This window comes from Neovison vison, chromosome 6 (assembly GCF_020171115.1).
Source record: "Neovison vison isolate M4711 chromosome 6, ASM_NN_V1, whole genome shotgun sequence".
NCBI classification, from domain to species: domain Eukaryota; kingdom Metazoa; phylum Chordata; class Mammalia; order Carnivora; family Mustelidae; genus Neogale; species Neogale vison.
In genome coordinates this window covers 129,180,458-129,195,258 of record NC_058096.1, presented here as the reverse complement: position 1 = coordinate 129,195,258, position 14,801 = coordinate 129,180,458, and the positions used below count along the sequence as shown (strand labels likewise).

The 14,801-nt window shown below is 36.1% G+C and overlaps 1 protein-coding gene across 8 annotated transcripts in view; it reads left to right on the top strand.

Moving 5' to 3' along the window:
- The window catches only part of CEP63 (centrosomal protein 63), a 58,456-nt gene that overhangs the window by 28,335 nt on the left and 15,320 nt on the right, over positions 1-14,801 (top strand). For 7 of the 8 annotated variants that reach the window (XM_044252317.1, XM_044252322.1, XM_044252320.1 and 4 more), the window contains one exon: positions 13,123-13,356. The exons of the other annotated variant lie outside the window; for it this stretch is intronic. In XM_044252317.1, coding sequence (XP_044108252.1) covers positions 13,123-13,356 — 234 coding nt within the window. The remainder of the gene's footprint in view (positions 1-13,122; positions 13,357-14,801) is intronic. 8 annotated transcript variants of the gene reach the window in all.

Sequence of the window (14,801 nt, the reverse complement as noted above, 5' to 3'; positions counted from 1 at the left end):
TTGTGTAAGTTTTTTATATGTCTTGGATTTTAACCCCTTATCAGATGTATGACTTGAAAGTATCTTTTCCCATTCCATAGATTGCCTTTTTGTTTTGTTTACAGTTTCTTTTATCATGCAAAACCTTTTTAGTTTGATATAATTCCATTTGTTTATTTTAGCTTTTGTTGCCCTTGCCATAGGATACTGGTCCAAAAAAATATTGCGGTGACCGTTGTCAGAGAGCTTACTGCCTGTGTTTTCTTTTAGGAGTCTTAGGGTTTCAGTTCTTCTTTTTTTTTTTTTTTAATTTATTTGACTGAGAGAGATTACAAGCAGGCAGAGAGGCAGGGGGAAGCAGGCTCCCCACCAAGCAGAGAGCCCGCGGGGATCAATCCCAGGACCCCAGGATCACGACCAGAGCCTGAAGGCAGAGGCCCCACCCACTGAGCCACCCAGGCGCCCCAGGATTTCAGTTCTTATGTTCAATTCTTTAATCCATTTTGAATTTTGTATGTAGTATAAGATAGTGACCTCCTATCATTCTTTTGCATGTAGCTGTCTAGTTTTCCCATCATTTATTGAAGAGACTCTCCCCGTTGTTTTTTCTTTCCTCCTTTGTTATGGACTAATTGATGATATAAGTGTGGGCTTATTTCTGGTCTTTATTCTAGTCTATTAATATATATATCTGTTTTCATACCAGTACCATACTGTGTTAATTACTATAGCTTTGTGGGATAGTTTGAAATTAGGGGGCATGATACCTCCAGCTTTGTTCTTTCTCAGTATTGCTTTGGCTACTTAGGATCTTTTGTAGTTCTGCACAAACATTAGGATTCTTTGTTACAGTTCTGTGGAAAATGCCATTGATATTTTGATGGGGATTGCACTGAATTTGTAGATTGCTTTGGGTAGCATAGGCATTTTAACTATTAATTCTTCCAGTTCATGAGCATGGAATATCTTTCTATTTATTTGTGTTGTCTTCAGTTTCTTTTGTCGGTGTCTTAACGTTTTTCGTGTACAGATATTTCACCTCCTTGATTAAATTTATTCCTAGGTGTTTTATTCTTTTTGATTGAAATATAATGGCAATTATTTTGTAATTGCAATTTTCTGATAGCTCATTATTAGTGTAGAAAAATACACTAATATGTTAGTATGTTAATTTTGTATTGTACAGCTTTACAGAATTCATTTATTCTAACAGCTTTTTCTGTAGTCTTTAAGGCTTTCTATATATAGTGTTATGCCATCTGCAAATTTTGATAGTTTTATTTTTTCTTTGCCAATATTGATGCCATTTTATTTCTTTTCCTAGCCTAATTGTTGTGGCCAGGACTTCCACTACTATGTTGAATAAAAGTGGTGAGCGTGGGCATCCTTTTATTTCTGATCTTGAGGAAAAGCTTTCAGCTTGTTGAGTATGAAGTTAGCTGTGGATTTGTCATTTATGGCCTCAATTGTGTTGAGCTATCCCTCTATATCCACTTTGTTAAGAGTTTTTAATCATAATGGATGATGAATTGTCAGATGCTTTTTCTGTTAGTGTGGAGGTGATCATATGATTTTTATCTTCCATTTTGTGGTGTATCACATTGATTTGCAGATTTTGAACCATCCTTATACTACTGGAATAAATCCTACTTGATAATCACCCTTTTAATGTATTGTTGAATTCAGTTTGCTCATATTCTGTTGAGGTTTTTTTACACCTGTGTTCAGGGATATTAGCTTATAATTTTCTCTTTTTGTGGTGTCTTTGGTTTTGATACTTGGATAATGCTGGCCTCATAAGTTTGGAAGCTTTCCTTACTCTTCAGTATTTTAGAATAATTTGAGAAGGATAGGTACTAACTTTTTTTTAAAAAAAGATTTTATTTATTTATTTGACAGAAAGATGGAGAGCACAGGTAGGCAGAGCAGCAGGCAGAGGGAGAGGGAGAAGCAGGCTCTCTGCTGAACAGGGAGCCTGACATGGGGCTCGATCCCAGGACCCTGGGATCATGACCTGAGCTGAAGGCAGAAGCTTAACTAACAATTACCTAGGTGCTCTCGTACTAACTCTTCTTTAAATGTTTTGTAGAATTCACCTGTAAAGCTGTCTGGTTCTGGACTTTTGTATTTTGGGAGTTTGAAAATTACTGTTTCAGTTCATTACTTGTAATTGGTTGATTCAAATTTTCTATTTCTGTGTGATTTAATCTTGGAAGGTTGTGTTTCTAAGAATTTTTCTATTCTGAAGGTTTTCCAGTTTGTTGGCATGTAATTGTTTGTGGTAGCCTTTTATGGTCCTTTGTATTTCTGTGGTGTCAGTTTTAACTTCTCTTTTTTTATTTATTTGTTTCTTCTCTCTTTTGTTCTTATCTATCTGGCTAGAGATTTATCAGTTTTGTTTATCTTTTCCAAGGACCAGTTTTTAGTTTCATTGATCTTTTTTATTCTTTAAGCCTTTATTTCATTTATTTCCTCTAATCTTTATTATTTCTTCCTTCTACTAACTTCAGGCTTTGTTTTTCTTTTCCTGTTTCCTTTATGTGTAAAGTTAGACTGTTCATTTGAGGTTTTTCTTGTTTCTTGATGTAGGCCTCTATCTTTATGAACTTCCCTCTTAGAACTACTTTTGCTGCATAGTGTTTCCATTTTCATTTATCTAAAGGTATTTTTTCTTTTCGATTTTTTTGTTGACCACTTAGTTGTTTATAGCATGTTGTGTAGTCTCCATATGTTTGTGTTTTTTCCAGTTTTCTACTGATAATCAATTTCATATTGTTGTGGTCACAAAAGATGCTTGATATGATTTCAGTGTTACTGAATTTATTGTGGTTGGTTTTGTGGCCTAACATGTGATCTGTCCTGGAGAATTCCATTTACACTTGAGAAGAGTGTGTGTTTTGCAGTTTTTGGATGACATGTTTTGTTTCTATCTGTTAAATCCATCTGGTCTAATGTGTCATTTAAGGCCAGTGTTTCCTTATTGATTTTCTGTCTGGATGATCTATCATTGATGTAAATAGCGTGTTAAAGTCCCCTACTCTTTTTTTTTTTTTTTTTAAATATTTATTTATTTATTTGACAGAAGAGATCACAAGTAGGCAGAAAGGCAGGCAGAGAGAGGGGGGGAAGCAGGCTCTCCGCTGAGCAGAGCCCAATGTGGGGCTCGATCCCAGGACCTTGGGATCATGACCCGAGCCGAAGGCAGAGGCTTTAACCCACTGAGCCACCCAGGCGCCCCCCCTACTCTTTAATATATTACTGTCAATTTCTCGTTTTATCCCACTTAGGTTTTTTTAAATTATTATTTAGGTACACTAAACACTTTATAATACAGTATTTTATTCGATTATCATGCTTACATTTTTCCTTTTTAAATATGACAGATCAACAAATGTGTAGTCATAATGATTGCATAGAAGTCCAGTCTACCATTAAATATACCATAATTAACATATTGAATCCCTTATTGTGGTAGAACATTTAGTTTTTTACTTTTTTACTCTTGTAAATAGTGCTTGGGTGAATGTCTTTGTCTAAACATCTGGAAGTATATGTCCATTTATATTCTTAGGAAATGGCCCTAGAAGTGAAATTGCTGTATCAGTGTACTTGTACATTCTTAAAGATTTTAATATATATTGGCAAAGTACACTCCAAAATTACATTGATCCAGACTTTCACCAGCAGTATTTGGGATTGTACATTTTCTCACACTTTCCCAATATTGGGCACTAATATTTTTTTAAATTTCACCTACTTTTAAGCTTGTCCTTGCCAGTCTGATAGGTGAAGAATATGATACATGATTATTTCTTTTAATGTGCATTTCTTTAATTATGAATAAGGTTGTGCATTTTTTCATCTACTTGCAGACATCTCCATTTTTTGTAAATTGTTTGTGTCCTTTGCTCATTTTTCTTTTAGGAGATTTATATTTTACTATTTTGAAATAGCTCTTCCCTACATTAACTATATTATTAACACTTTGTTGTTTTGTTACAGTTCTGGGTGTTTCCTAGTTTACCTTAATTTTTGCCTGATAGTTTCAATGGAAATATGGTTGTTTTATAAACAATTATTTAGAATTGCTTAATTATCTTCTAATTTTTTCTGTAGGGTTTCTATCTGGATGTCATAGTGTAAAGCTTTATCTAAGCCAAGATTTCTTCTGCTTTATAATTTCTTTTTTATGTATTTGATCTGATCATTATTATTATATGGTATTTGATAAGCTAAATTTATTTTTTTCTAAATGGTTATCCACATATTTTATTGACTGTTAGATTTTGAGAACTTGACAGAGTGATTCTAAAATTTTTATGGAAGAATAAATGAATGGTACTAAGCAGCATTTTCTGAAAGAGCGAGGGTGATGTTCTATCAAATATTAAAATGTATTATATTAAAAAGAACAGTTCTTAAACAACGTGACATTATTAGTTGCAATGATAGAATGATGGTTATATATGCATAGAAAAGGATCCATTTAGTCACTAAAACATACGGTTATTTCTGTTTAGAAGGCAAGAAATCACGTGCTACTTTCCCTCTTGTCCATATAGAAATGTTGAAAGGACATATTAAGGGAAATCTTTGAGAACATTAAAACATTTAAAAAATTAAAGTATTAAGCCAGCTGAGAGTATAAAATATTTAGCTGATAAATGTTATGTGAGAAAAATAGAGGTTGCATTAAATATACATGTTTTCCTTTTGAAATATTTAGATGAGCTGTATATCATTCAAGTTAGTTTTAAATCCACTTCTCAATTTTATATGTATATATATACATATGTATGTATATATATATATGTATATTATTTTTAAAGCATCCTTTTCATGTTACAACCTATGAAGAAAAGATGATCCTAACTCAAATGTTAATCTGTTGTCTTGGTAGAAGTATCAGAGTTAATTGAATTGGGTCAGACCTACTGTTGAAAGTTTATGGTGACATAGACACAACAGTGATAAGAGGGTGTTACTGGGAGCCAGTCTCTTAATGGGCTCTTCAAGCTGCTACCTGTTGGAAATGCTGCAAGGCTGTAGCCTGCACTGACACGTTTGGAGTCGACACTGATGGGGAGGTTGATAAAGATGGATCCAAGAGAATTGATTCCATTTACTATAGCACCAAGAACCATAAGATACCTGGGAATAAACCTAACTAAAGAGGTAAAGGATCTGTACTTGAGGAACTACAGAACACTCATGAAAGAAATTGAAGAAGACACAAATAGATGGAAGACCATTCCATGCTCTTGGATCGGAAGAATAAACATTGTTAAAATGTCTATACTGCCTAGAGCAATCTATACTTTTAATGCCATTCCAATCAAAATTCCACCGGCATTCTTCAAAGAGCTGGAGCAAATAATCCTAAAATTTGTATGGAATCAGAAGAGACCCTGAATCGCTAAGGAAATGTTGAAAAACAAAAATAAAGCTGGCGGCATCACGTTACCTGATTTCAAGCTTTATTACAAAGCTGTGATCACCAAGACGGCATGGTACTGGCATAAAAACAGACACATAGACCAGTGGAACAGAGTAGAGAGCCCAGATATGGACCCTCAACTCTATGGTCAATTAATCTTTGACAAAACAGGAAAAAATATACAGTGGAAAAAAGACAGTCTCTTCAACAAATGGTGCTGGGAAAACTGGACAGCTACATGTAGAAGAATGAAACTCGACCATTCTCTTACACTGTACACAAAGATCAACTCAAAATGGATAAAAGACCTCAACGTGAGACAGGAATCCATCAGAATCTTAGAGGAGAACATAGGCAGTAATCTCTTTGATATCAGCCACAGCAACTTCTTTCAAGATACGTCTCCAAAGGCAAAGGAAACAAAAGCGAAAATAAACTTCTGGGACTTCATCAAAATCAAAAGCTTCTGCACAGCAAAGGAAACAGTCAACAAAACAAAGAGGCAACCCACGGAATGGGAGAAGATATTTGCAAATGACAGTACAGACAAAAGGTTGATATCCAGGATCTATAATGAACTCCTCAAACTCAACCCACACGAAATAGGCAAACACATCAAAAAATGGGCAGAAGATATGAACAGACACTTCTCCAATCAAGACATACAAATGGCTATCAGACACATGAAAAAATGCTCATCATCATTAGCCCTCAGGGAGATTCAAATTAAAACCACATTGAGATATCACCTTACACCAGTTAGAATGGCCAAAATTAACAAAACAGGAAACAACATGTGTTGGAGAGGATGTGGAGAAAGGGGAACCCTCTTACACTGTTGGTGGGAATGCAAGTTGGTGCAGCCTCTTTGAACAGTGTGGAGATTCCTCAAGAAATTAAAAATAGAGCTTCCCTATGACCCTGCAATTGCACTCCTGGGTATTTACCCCAAAGACACAGATGTCGTGAAAAGAAGGGCCATCTGTACCCCAATGTTTATAGCAGCAATGGCCACAGTCGCCAAACTATGGAAAGAACCAAGATGCCCTTCAACGGATGAATGGATAAGGAAGATGTGGTCCATATACACTATGGAGTATTATGCCTCCATCAGAAAGGATGAATACCCAACTTTTGTAGCAACATGGATGGGACTGGAAGAGATTATGCTGAGTGAAATAAGTCAAGCAGAGAGAGTCAATTATCATATGGTTTCACTTATTTGTGGAGCATAACAAATAGCATGGGGGACAAGGGGCATTAGAGAGGAGTAGGGAATTTGGGTAAATTGGAAGGGGAGGTGAACCATGAGAGACTATGGACTCTGAAAAACAATCTGAGGTGTTTGAAGTGGCAGGGGGTGGGAGGTTGGGGTACCAGGTGGTGGGTATTATAGAGGGCACGGCTTGCATGGAGCACTGGGTGTGGTGAAAAAATAATGAATAATGCTTTTCTGAAAATAAATAAATTGGAAAAAAAAAAAAAAACCAAAAACGCATAGATGGTGGGAAAAAAAAAAAAAAAAAAAGATGGATCCAGCCACGGTCATAGCTTCATTCTGGGATCCTTTGGAAAATAAAAAGCCCTTGTTTTTTCATATCACATTGTTCTCAGGAATCTCACTATCTGGGAAAGCCATTCCATTGAAGCATCAGGATTACAGTAAAGCCAGAGAAGGATTTGACCGCAGTTGCAGCCACCCCCCCGCCTTTCCCTACTCTCACACTTCCATTGCCCACCTTGGATTTTATTCCCATCTCCTTGACATAAATTGCCTCTTTAATTATTTCTTTACTTTTAATACCTCTTCTGTGAGTTGTATTGTTGAGATAATTCCACCCTTCCAACAGAGTAGTTAGAATGCGACATGTTAGATTAATAAGAGGAAGTTCTGCAGAGGGGCGGAAGAAAGTATAGAGGGAGAGATGTATGGGGATGGGTTCATATTTACATTTTAATGATAACTGTTACTGTGTGTGCATCTCTTTGGCTGTACTATAGGAATACTTTAAGCGTTTCAATGGAAGCATACCTCCCTGCTAATATTTGAATAGTATAAATTGGATAATGAATTCTTTTAGAAGCATTATACATTGTGTACTCTGTTACTTTATGTCTGTTTTAATTGAACATTAAAGGAATGCAGTATTATAATTGTAACTTTGGCAATATCTTTATCTAGAGGCCTGTTGCCATTTTTGTCTTTTATGAAATTTTTTTGTCCAAGAAAGGGAGGATTACATTTTTTTTCTTTCAGGTGGAGTTGGTGTATATTCTTGGTTATCCAAATACTCATAGTTTGAGGATTTTTAAATGATAAATATTCACAGTGTGTAAAAAAGCATGATACATAACTGTATGATCTCAATTACATTAAAATACTTACTTGCGTAGATACACACATGGGACCCAGAAGTCAAATTGTAAACTGCTTGTGATTATGGATGACTTTGTTCTTTGCTTCTTGTGTTTTTCAGTTTCCTCTTATGCATGCGTTAACTTTTAAAAAATACATTTTTTAAAGCCCAAGAGAAAATAAGAAGTTGTTCTGGTTTTGAGTTCAAAAAATTATTGGCAGTGGTTATTGCCAAAAAAGCTCAAAAATATATTAGCCTTAAGATTCCTCGAATGCCAGATATTTAAGAGAAATAATTGTTACTTTGTAAGTAGTTCATATGGTTGTTTCTGTTAGTCTTAGAAGAGGTATTTTGGAGATATTCTAGTGTGGTTCTGTTCAATAGAAATAAAATGAGAGTAATATGTAACTTAAAACTTTCTAGAAGTCACATTTAAAAAGTAAAAAAGAAAGAGGTAAAGATTTTGTTTATTTGAGAGAGAAAGAGAGAGATAGCAAGAGCAGAGTTAGGTGCAGAGGAAGAGAGGAAAGCACATTTCCCAGTGGGGCTCAAACCCAGAATCCTAGGACCATGACTTGAGCTGAAGGCTGATGCCTAACCGACTGAGCCACTCAGGCGCCTGCTACTGCGGTGTTAAAACACATAATGCTAGTGTTTTGTAATTACGTGTTGTCTTTCATCTCAAGTGCCCATTTGGGCAGAGGCTTTCTAGCTTTGTTCTGACAAGGCCCAGGGCGGCTGTGCAGTTTAAGGTGGGGTCGGGAAGGTTCAGCAAGTTGGACTCCAGCCTCTCCTCCGCACCCTCACCCAATCTCTTCAGTTATTTTTTCTGTACAGGGTTCTTTATAAGAGTTTCCCTTGGGGCAGAAAATGTATATATTGCATTTTAAAAGTTTGGACACATTTGCATGCTTGGCAGTTATTCTTGTGGACCTAAACCTATTTGATTTCTTTTTTTCAGACTGTTATAGGAATCTGGTAAGAAGTTTTTGGTTCTTTACACCGGAATCTTGATCTGTAATTTCTATAAACATTATTTGTCTGTTTCTTCACCTTTCTCCTTCCAGTATTCCTCTGCCTTATGGGCACTATTGAGCATCTACTTTATGTGATCATAGTATAAGATTTGGGTCCTGTACAGTATACAGTAAAATCTTTAATCCTTGGCAGATTGATTTCCTAGAGACATTCCATTTAAATTGCTAAAAATAAAACTGGATACCTTTACCTTTTAAAAACATTTACAATAAGACAGTTTTACTTACACAGACGGTTCATGTCTGTCTTCAGTATTTAGATGAAGTACCTATCTGGATGCAGGATTAAAACTTATGAACGCTAGAAAGTTGGAAACTAAAAACTAGGAGAGCTGGGATACACAACCTAGGAATTATCGAAGTCTGCTGGAACTTTATACTATAGGTCTGTGAGACAATCACTAACCAGTTTTAATCAATGTACCTCAGTAGATAAATCATTGAAAGAAACTAATTTTTTTAATTCTAATTTTTTTTAAGGAAGCTAATTTGAGATACACCGTATTTGGTTAAGTCTTTTAGCTCAGGAATTGTCTAAATATTGATGATAGAACCAATCTTTCCTCTCCTCCATGCACCTTTTTTCTCAAGGAGCAAAATTCCTCAGTTCCCTCCACCTCAAATTTAAACATTTTGTGGTCATTTTGAATCGTCTGAATATGCATGTTTGTAATGTATCTGAAAATACAGAATAATTAACTACATGTAACATGTTCTGGGAAAGGAAAATTTGACCTGGAAAGTTAAGAAGTTTAGTGTTTAAGAAAAAAACCCCAATTTATGAGCTTCCATAAGAAATAAAATAATACATTATACTTCCTGTATTTCCTGTGATATAAAGAGGAGAGGAATCCAGTTTTCCTATGTGATGACTCAGATGCAGTTAGACTTCTGCACTAGTGGGAGAATAATGCAGTAGTAGGTGGGCAGCATCTCTTCTCCTGAGGAATCCATTTACTTTCTCAGTTCTTTCTTACCACTTCTCAAGGTAGTTATTATATGATTTCTTAAGATTTCATTATTTGAGAGCAGTTTTCTGTTTGTAACAACATGGAGAGGGAGGTACAGAGATTTCCTATGTGCTCCCATACATGCATGGCCTCCTCCATTCTCAACATCACTCACCAGAATGCTACCTTTGTTACTAGGGATGACCCTATACTGACACATGATAGTTTACTTTAGGGCTTCCTCTTGGTATTTTTTGCTCTGTATGAGTTTGTACAAATGTGTAATGACAATACCCATCATTGTAATAGCATACCGAGTATTTTCACGGCCATAAAATTCCTCTTTGCTTTCCCTGTTCATCTTTCTCCTGCCCTGCATCCCCATAATCACTGATACTTTTATTGTCTCTCTAGTTTTGCCTCTTCTAGAATGTCTTATAGTTGGAATCATACACTATATAGTCTTTACAGATGGGCTTCTTTCCCTTATTAATGTGCATTTCAAGTTCCTCCGTGTCTTTTCATGTCTTGATAGCTCATGTTTTTAGCACTGAATGATATTCCATTGTTTGGATGTACCACAATTTATTTATCCACTCACTTACCGAAGGACATCTTGGTTGCTTCCAAGTTTGGGCAATTATGAATAAAACTTCTGTGAACATACATGTGCAGATTTTTGTGAGAACATATTTTTAACTCCTTAGGGTAAATGGCAAAGAACACAATTGCTGGATCATATGGTAAGAGTATATTAAATTTTGTAAGAGAACACCACATTGTCTTCCAAAATGCCTACAACATTTTGTATTCATACCAGCCATGTATGAGAGTTCTTGCTGCTCCACATCCTCACCAGCATTTGGTATCATCACTGTTCCAGATTTTGGTCATTCCGATAAATGTGTAATTATTGTGTTAATTTGCATTTCCGTGGTGACATATGATGTAGATCATCTTTTCATATGTCTATTTGCCATCTGTATATCTTTTTTGGTGAGATGTCTTTTCAGGTCTTTGGCCCATTTTTTAATGGAGTTGTTTGTTTCCTTATTCTTGGGGTTTAATCTTGATATATTTTGTATAATGGTCCTTTATCAGGTATGTCTTTTGCAAATATTTTCTCCCAGCCCCTGGCTTGTCTTGCTGTTCTCGATACTGTCTTTCAGGGAGTGGAAGTTTTTAATTTTAATCAAGTTCAGCTTATCAGTTATTTATTTCAGGGCTCATGTCTTTTGTGTCATATCTAAAAAAGCATTCCTATACCCAAAGTTATCTAGGTTTTCTTCTATGCTATATCCTAGAAGTTTATAGTTTTGCATTTTACATTTAGGTCTATGATCCATTTTGAGTTAATTTTTATGAAGGGTAGAAGGTCTCTGTCTAGATTTATTTTTTTGCTTAAGGTTGTCCAGTTGTTCCAGGACCATTTGTTGAAGAGACTGTCTTTGTTCCATTGTATTGCCTTTGCTCCTTTGTCAAAGATCAGTTGACTCTGTTTATAGGGGTCCATTGCTGGGCTCACTATTCTGTTCTATTAAACTGTTTCTCTTTTCTTTTACCGGTATTTTGATGTCTTAATAATCTTTGCTTTATAGTAAATCATGAAGTCAGGTAGCATCAGTCTTCCAACTTCTTTTTTTTTTTTTAAGATTTTATTTATTTATTTGACACAGAGAGAGAGAGAGAGAGAGATCGATCGATCAATCCCAAGTAGGCAGAGAGGCAGGCAGAGAGGGGTGGGGGAAGCAAGCTCCCTGCTGAACAGAGAGTCCGATGTGGGGCTCATTTCCAGGACTCTGGGATCATGACCAGAGCCGAAGGCAGAGGCTTAACCCACTGAGCCACCCAGGCACTCCTCCTCCACTTCTTTCTTCTTCTTCAATATTGTGTTGGCTAATCTGAGTTTTTTGCCTTTCCGTGTAAACTTTACAATCAGTTGGCCAATATCCATAAAATAATTTGCTGGGATTTTGATGGGGATTGTGTTGAATCCATAGATCACAGTGGGAGGAACTGACATCTTGACAGTGTTGAGTTCTCCTATCCATGAACATGGAATTTCTCCTCATTTTCTTAGTTCTTTGATCTAATTCATCAGCTTTATAGTTTCCTTTAAATAGATCTTGTACTTATTTAGTTATATTCATACTTAGATGTTAATATAGATGATACCATGTTTTTAATTTAAATTCCACATGTTCATTATTGGTATATAGAAAAGTGATTGAGTTTTGTATATTAACCCTATATCCTGCAACTTTGCTATAATTTCTTATTAATTCCAGGAGGGTTTTTTTTTTTTTCATTTTAAGTTTTTATTTTAATTCCAGTTAGTTAATATACAGTGTAATACTAGTTTCAGGTGTACAACATAGTGATTCAGCAATTCCATATATCAGCTGGTGCTCATCACAATATGTGTACTCCTTAATCCCCATCACCTATTTAATCCATCTCCCTACCCACCTCTCCTCTGGTAACTATCAGTTTGTTCTCTGTCATTGAGAGTCTGTTTCTTTCTCTTTTTCCCTTTGCTTCTTTATTGTGTTTCTTAAATTCTACTCATGAGTGAAATCATATGGTATTAATCTTTCTCTGACTTACTTCTCTTAGCATTACACTCTTTAGTTCCATCCTTGTCATTGTAAATGACATGATTTCATTCCTTTTCATAGGTAATATTCCATTGTGTATATATACTACCTCTTCTTTATCCATTCATCAGTCGATGGACACTTGGACTGCTTCCATAGCATGGCTATTGTAAATAATGCTGCTATAAACATAGGGGTGCATATGTCTCTTTGAATTAGTGTTTTTTATTTGTTGGGTAAATACCCAATAGTGGGATTGCTAGATGATAGGGTTCTATTTTTAATTTTTGAGGATTCTTCTAGGAGAGTTATTTGTTGTTGTTGATTCAGATTTTCCACATGGACTATCATGTTATCCTTGAGCAAAGGCAGCTTTGTGTCTTCCTTTCCAATCTGTATACCTTTTATTTCCTTTTCTTGCCTTATTGCATTAGCAAGGTCATCCAGTTGATATTAAAAAGGAGTAGTGAGAAGTGTATCCTTGACTTGTACCTGATCTTAGTGGGAAAGCTTTGAGTTTCTCATTATTAAGTATGATGTTAGCTGTACAGTTTTTTTTTTTAGATCATCTTTAGCAAGTTGAGAAAGTTCCCTTCTAGTCCCAGTTTTTATCATGAATGGGTTTTTTGGGTCATGAGTAGGTTATTAAAATAAGCTAATGCTTTACATTTTTGAGCAGTAAAACTCACTTTATTTTAGTCTTCCTTATTCATCAATTCTTCTTTTATTATTTCTCTTCTGTCTATTGGTAATCTGTGTTTCTAGGCTCAGCTTGTCAATCGGAAACAGAAATTAGAGTCTGTGGAGCTGTCCAGCCAGTCAGAAATTCAACACCTGAGCAGTAAGCTGGAGCGGGCCAATGATACTATCTGTGCCAATGAGTTGGAAATAGAGCGCCTCACCATGAGAGTCAATGACTTGGTTGGAACCAATATGACTGTTATGCAAGAGCAGCGGCAAAAAGAAGAAAAATTGAGGGAATCTGAAAAACTATTAGAGGTTTGTTTTAAAATTACTATAGTTAGTGAAATGTTTGTATGCATGTTTTTAAGAGAAAATAATCCAAAAGTTCATTAACTGAATGGATAAAGAAGATGTGGAGTGTGTGTACACACACACACACACACAGGAATATTACTCAGCCATCAGAAAGAATGAAATCTTGCCATTTGCAATGACACAAATGGAACTAGAGTGTATTATGCTAAGTGGAATAAGTCCGAGAAAGACAAATACTATGATTTCACTCATATGTGGAATTTAAGAAACAAAACAGAAGAGCATAGGCAAAGGGGAAAAAAGAGAGAGGCAAACCATAAGAAACTCTTATAGATAGAGAACAATTAAGGGTTGCTGGAGTGGAGGTGGGTTGGGGGAAAGGGATAATTGGGTGATGGGCACTTGTGATGAGCCCTGGGTGTAAGTGGTGAATCACTGAATTCTCCTCCTGAAACCAATATTACATTATATGTTAACTAACTAGAATTTTTTATATTTATCTTTTTATTAGTTTCAGAGGTAGAATTTAGTGATTCATCAGTTACATATAACACCCAGTGCTCATTACATCACGTGCTTTTATTTTTTTTATTTTTTTATTTTTTTAAAGATTTTATTTATTTATTTGTCAGAGAGAGAGGGAGAGAGAGCGAGCACAGGCAGACAGAGAGGCAGGCAGAGGCAGAGGGAGAAGCAGGCTCCCTGCCGAGCAAGGAGCCCGATGTGGGACTCGATCCCAGGACGCTGGGATCATGACCTAAGCTGAAGACAGTTGCTTAACCAACTGAGCCACCCATCACGTGCTTTTCTTAATGCCCATCACCCAACTATCCCTTCCCCTCCAACCCTTCTCCCCTCCAGCTAACCCTGAGTTTGCTTCCTAGAGTTCATAGTCTCTTATGGTTTGCCTCCCTCTGAATTTTCATCTTATTTATTTTTCCTTCCTTTCCCCTATGTTCATCTGTTTTGTTTCTTAAATTGCACATGTGGCTGAAATCATATGGTATTTGTCTTTCTCTGACTGATTTATTTTGCTTAGCATAATACCCTCTAACTCCATCCACATCATTGCAAATCGCAAGATTTCATTTTTTTTGATGGCTGAGTAATATTCCAGGGTGTGTGTGTGTGTGTGTGTGTGTGCGCACACGCGTGCTCATGCACCACATCTTCTTTATCCGTTCATCTGTTGATGGACATCTGGGCTTTCATATTTTGGCTATTGTGGACATTGCTGCTATAAACATTGGGGTTCATGTGCCCCTTTAAATCACTGTGTTTGTATCCTTTCGATAAATACCTAGTACTCTAATTACTGGGTCATAGGATAGCTCTATTTTCAACTTTTTGAGGAACATCCATACCGTTTTCCAGAGTGGCTGCACCAGCTTGCATTCCCACAAGCAGTGTAGGAGGGTTCCCCTTTCTCTGCATCCTCACCAACA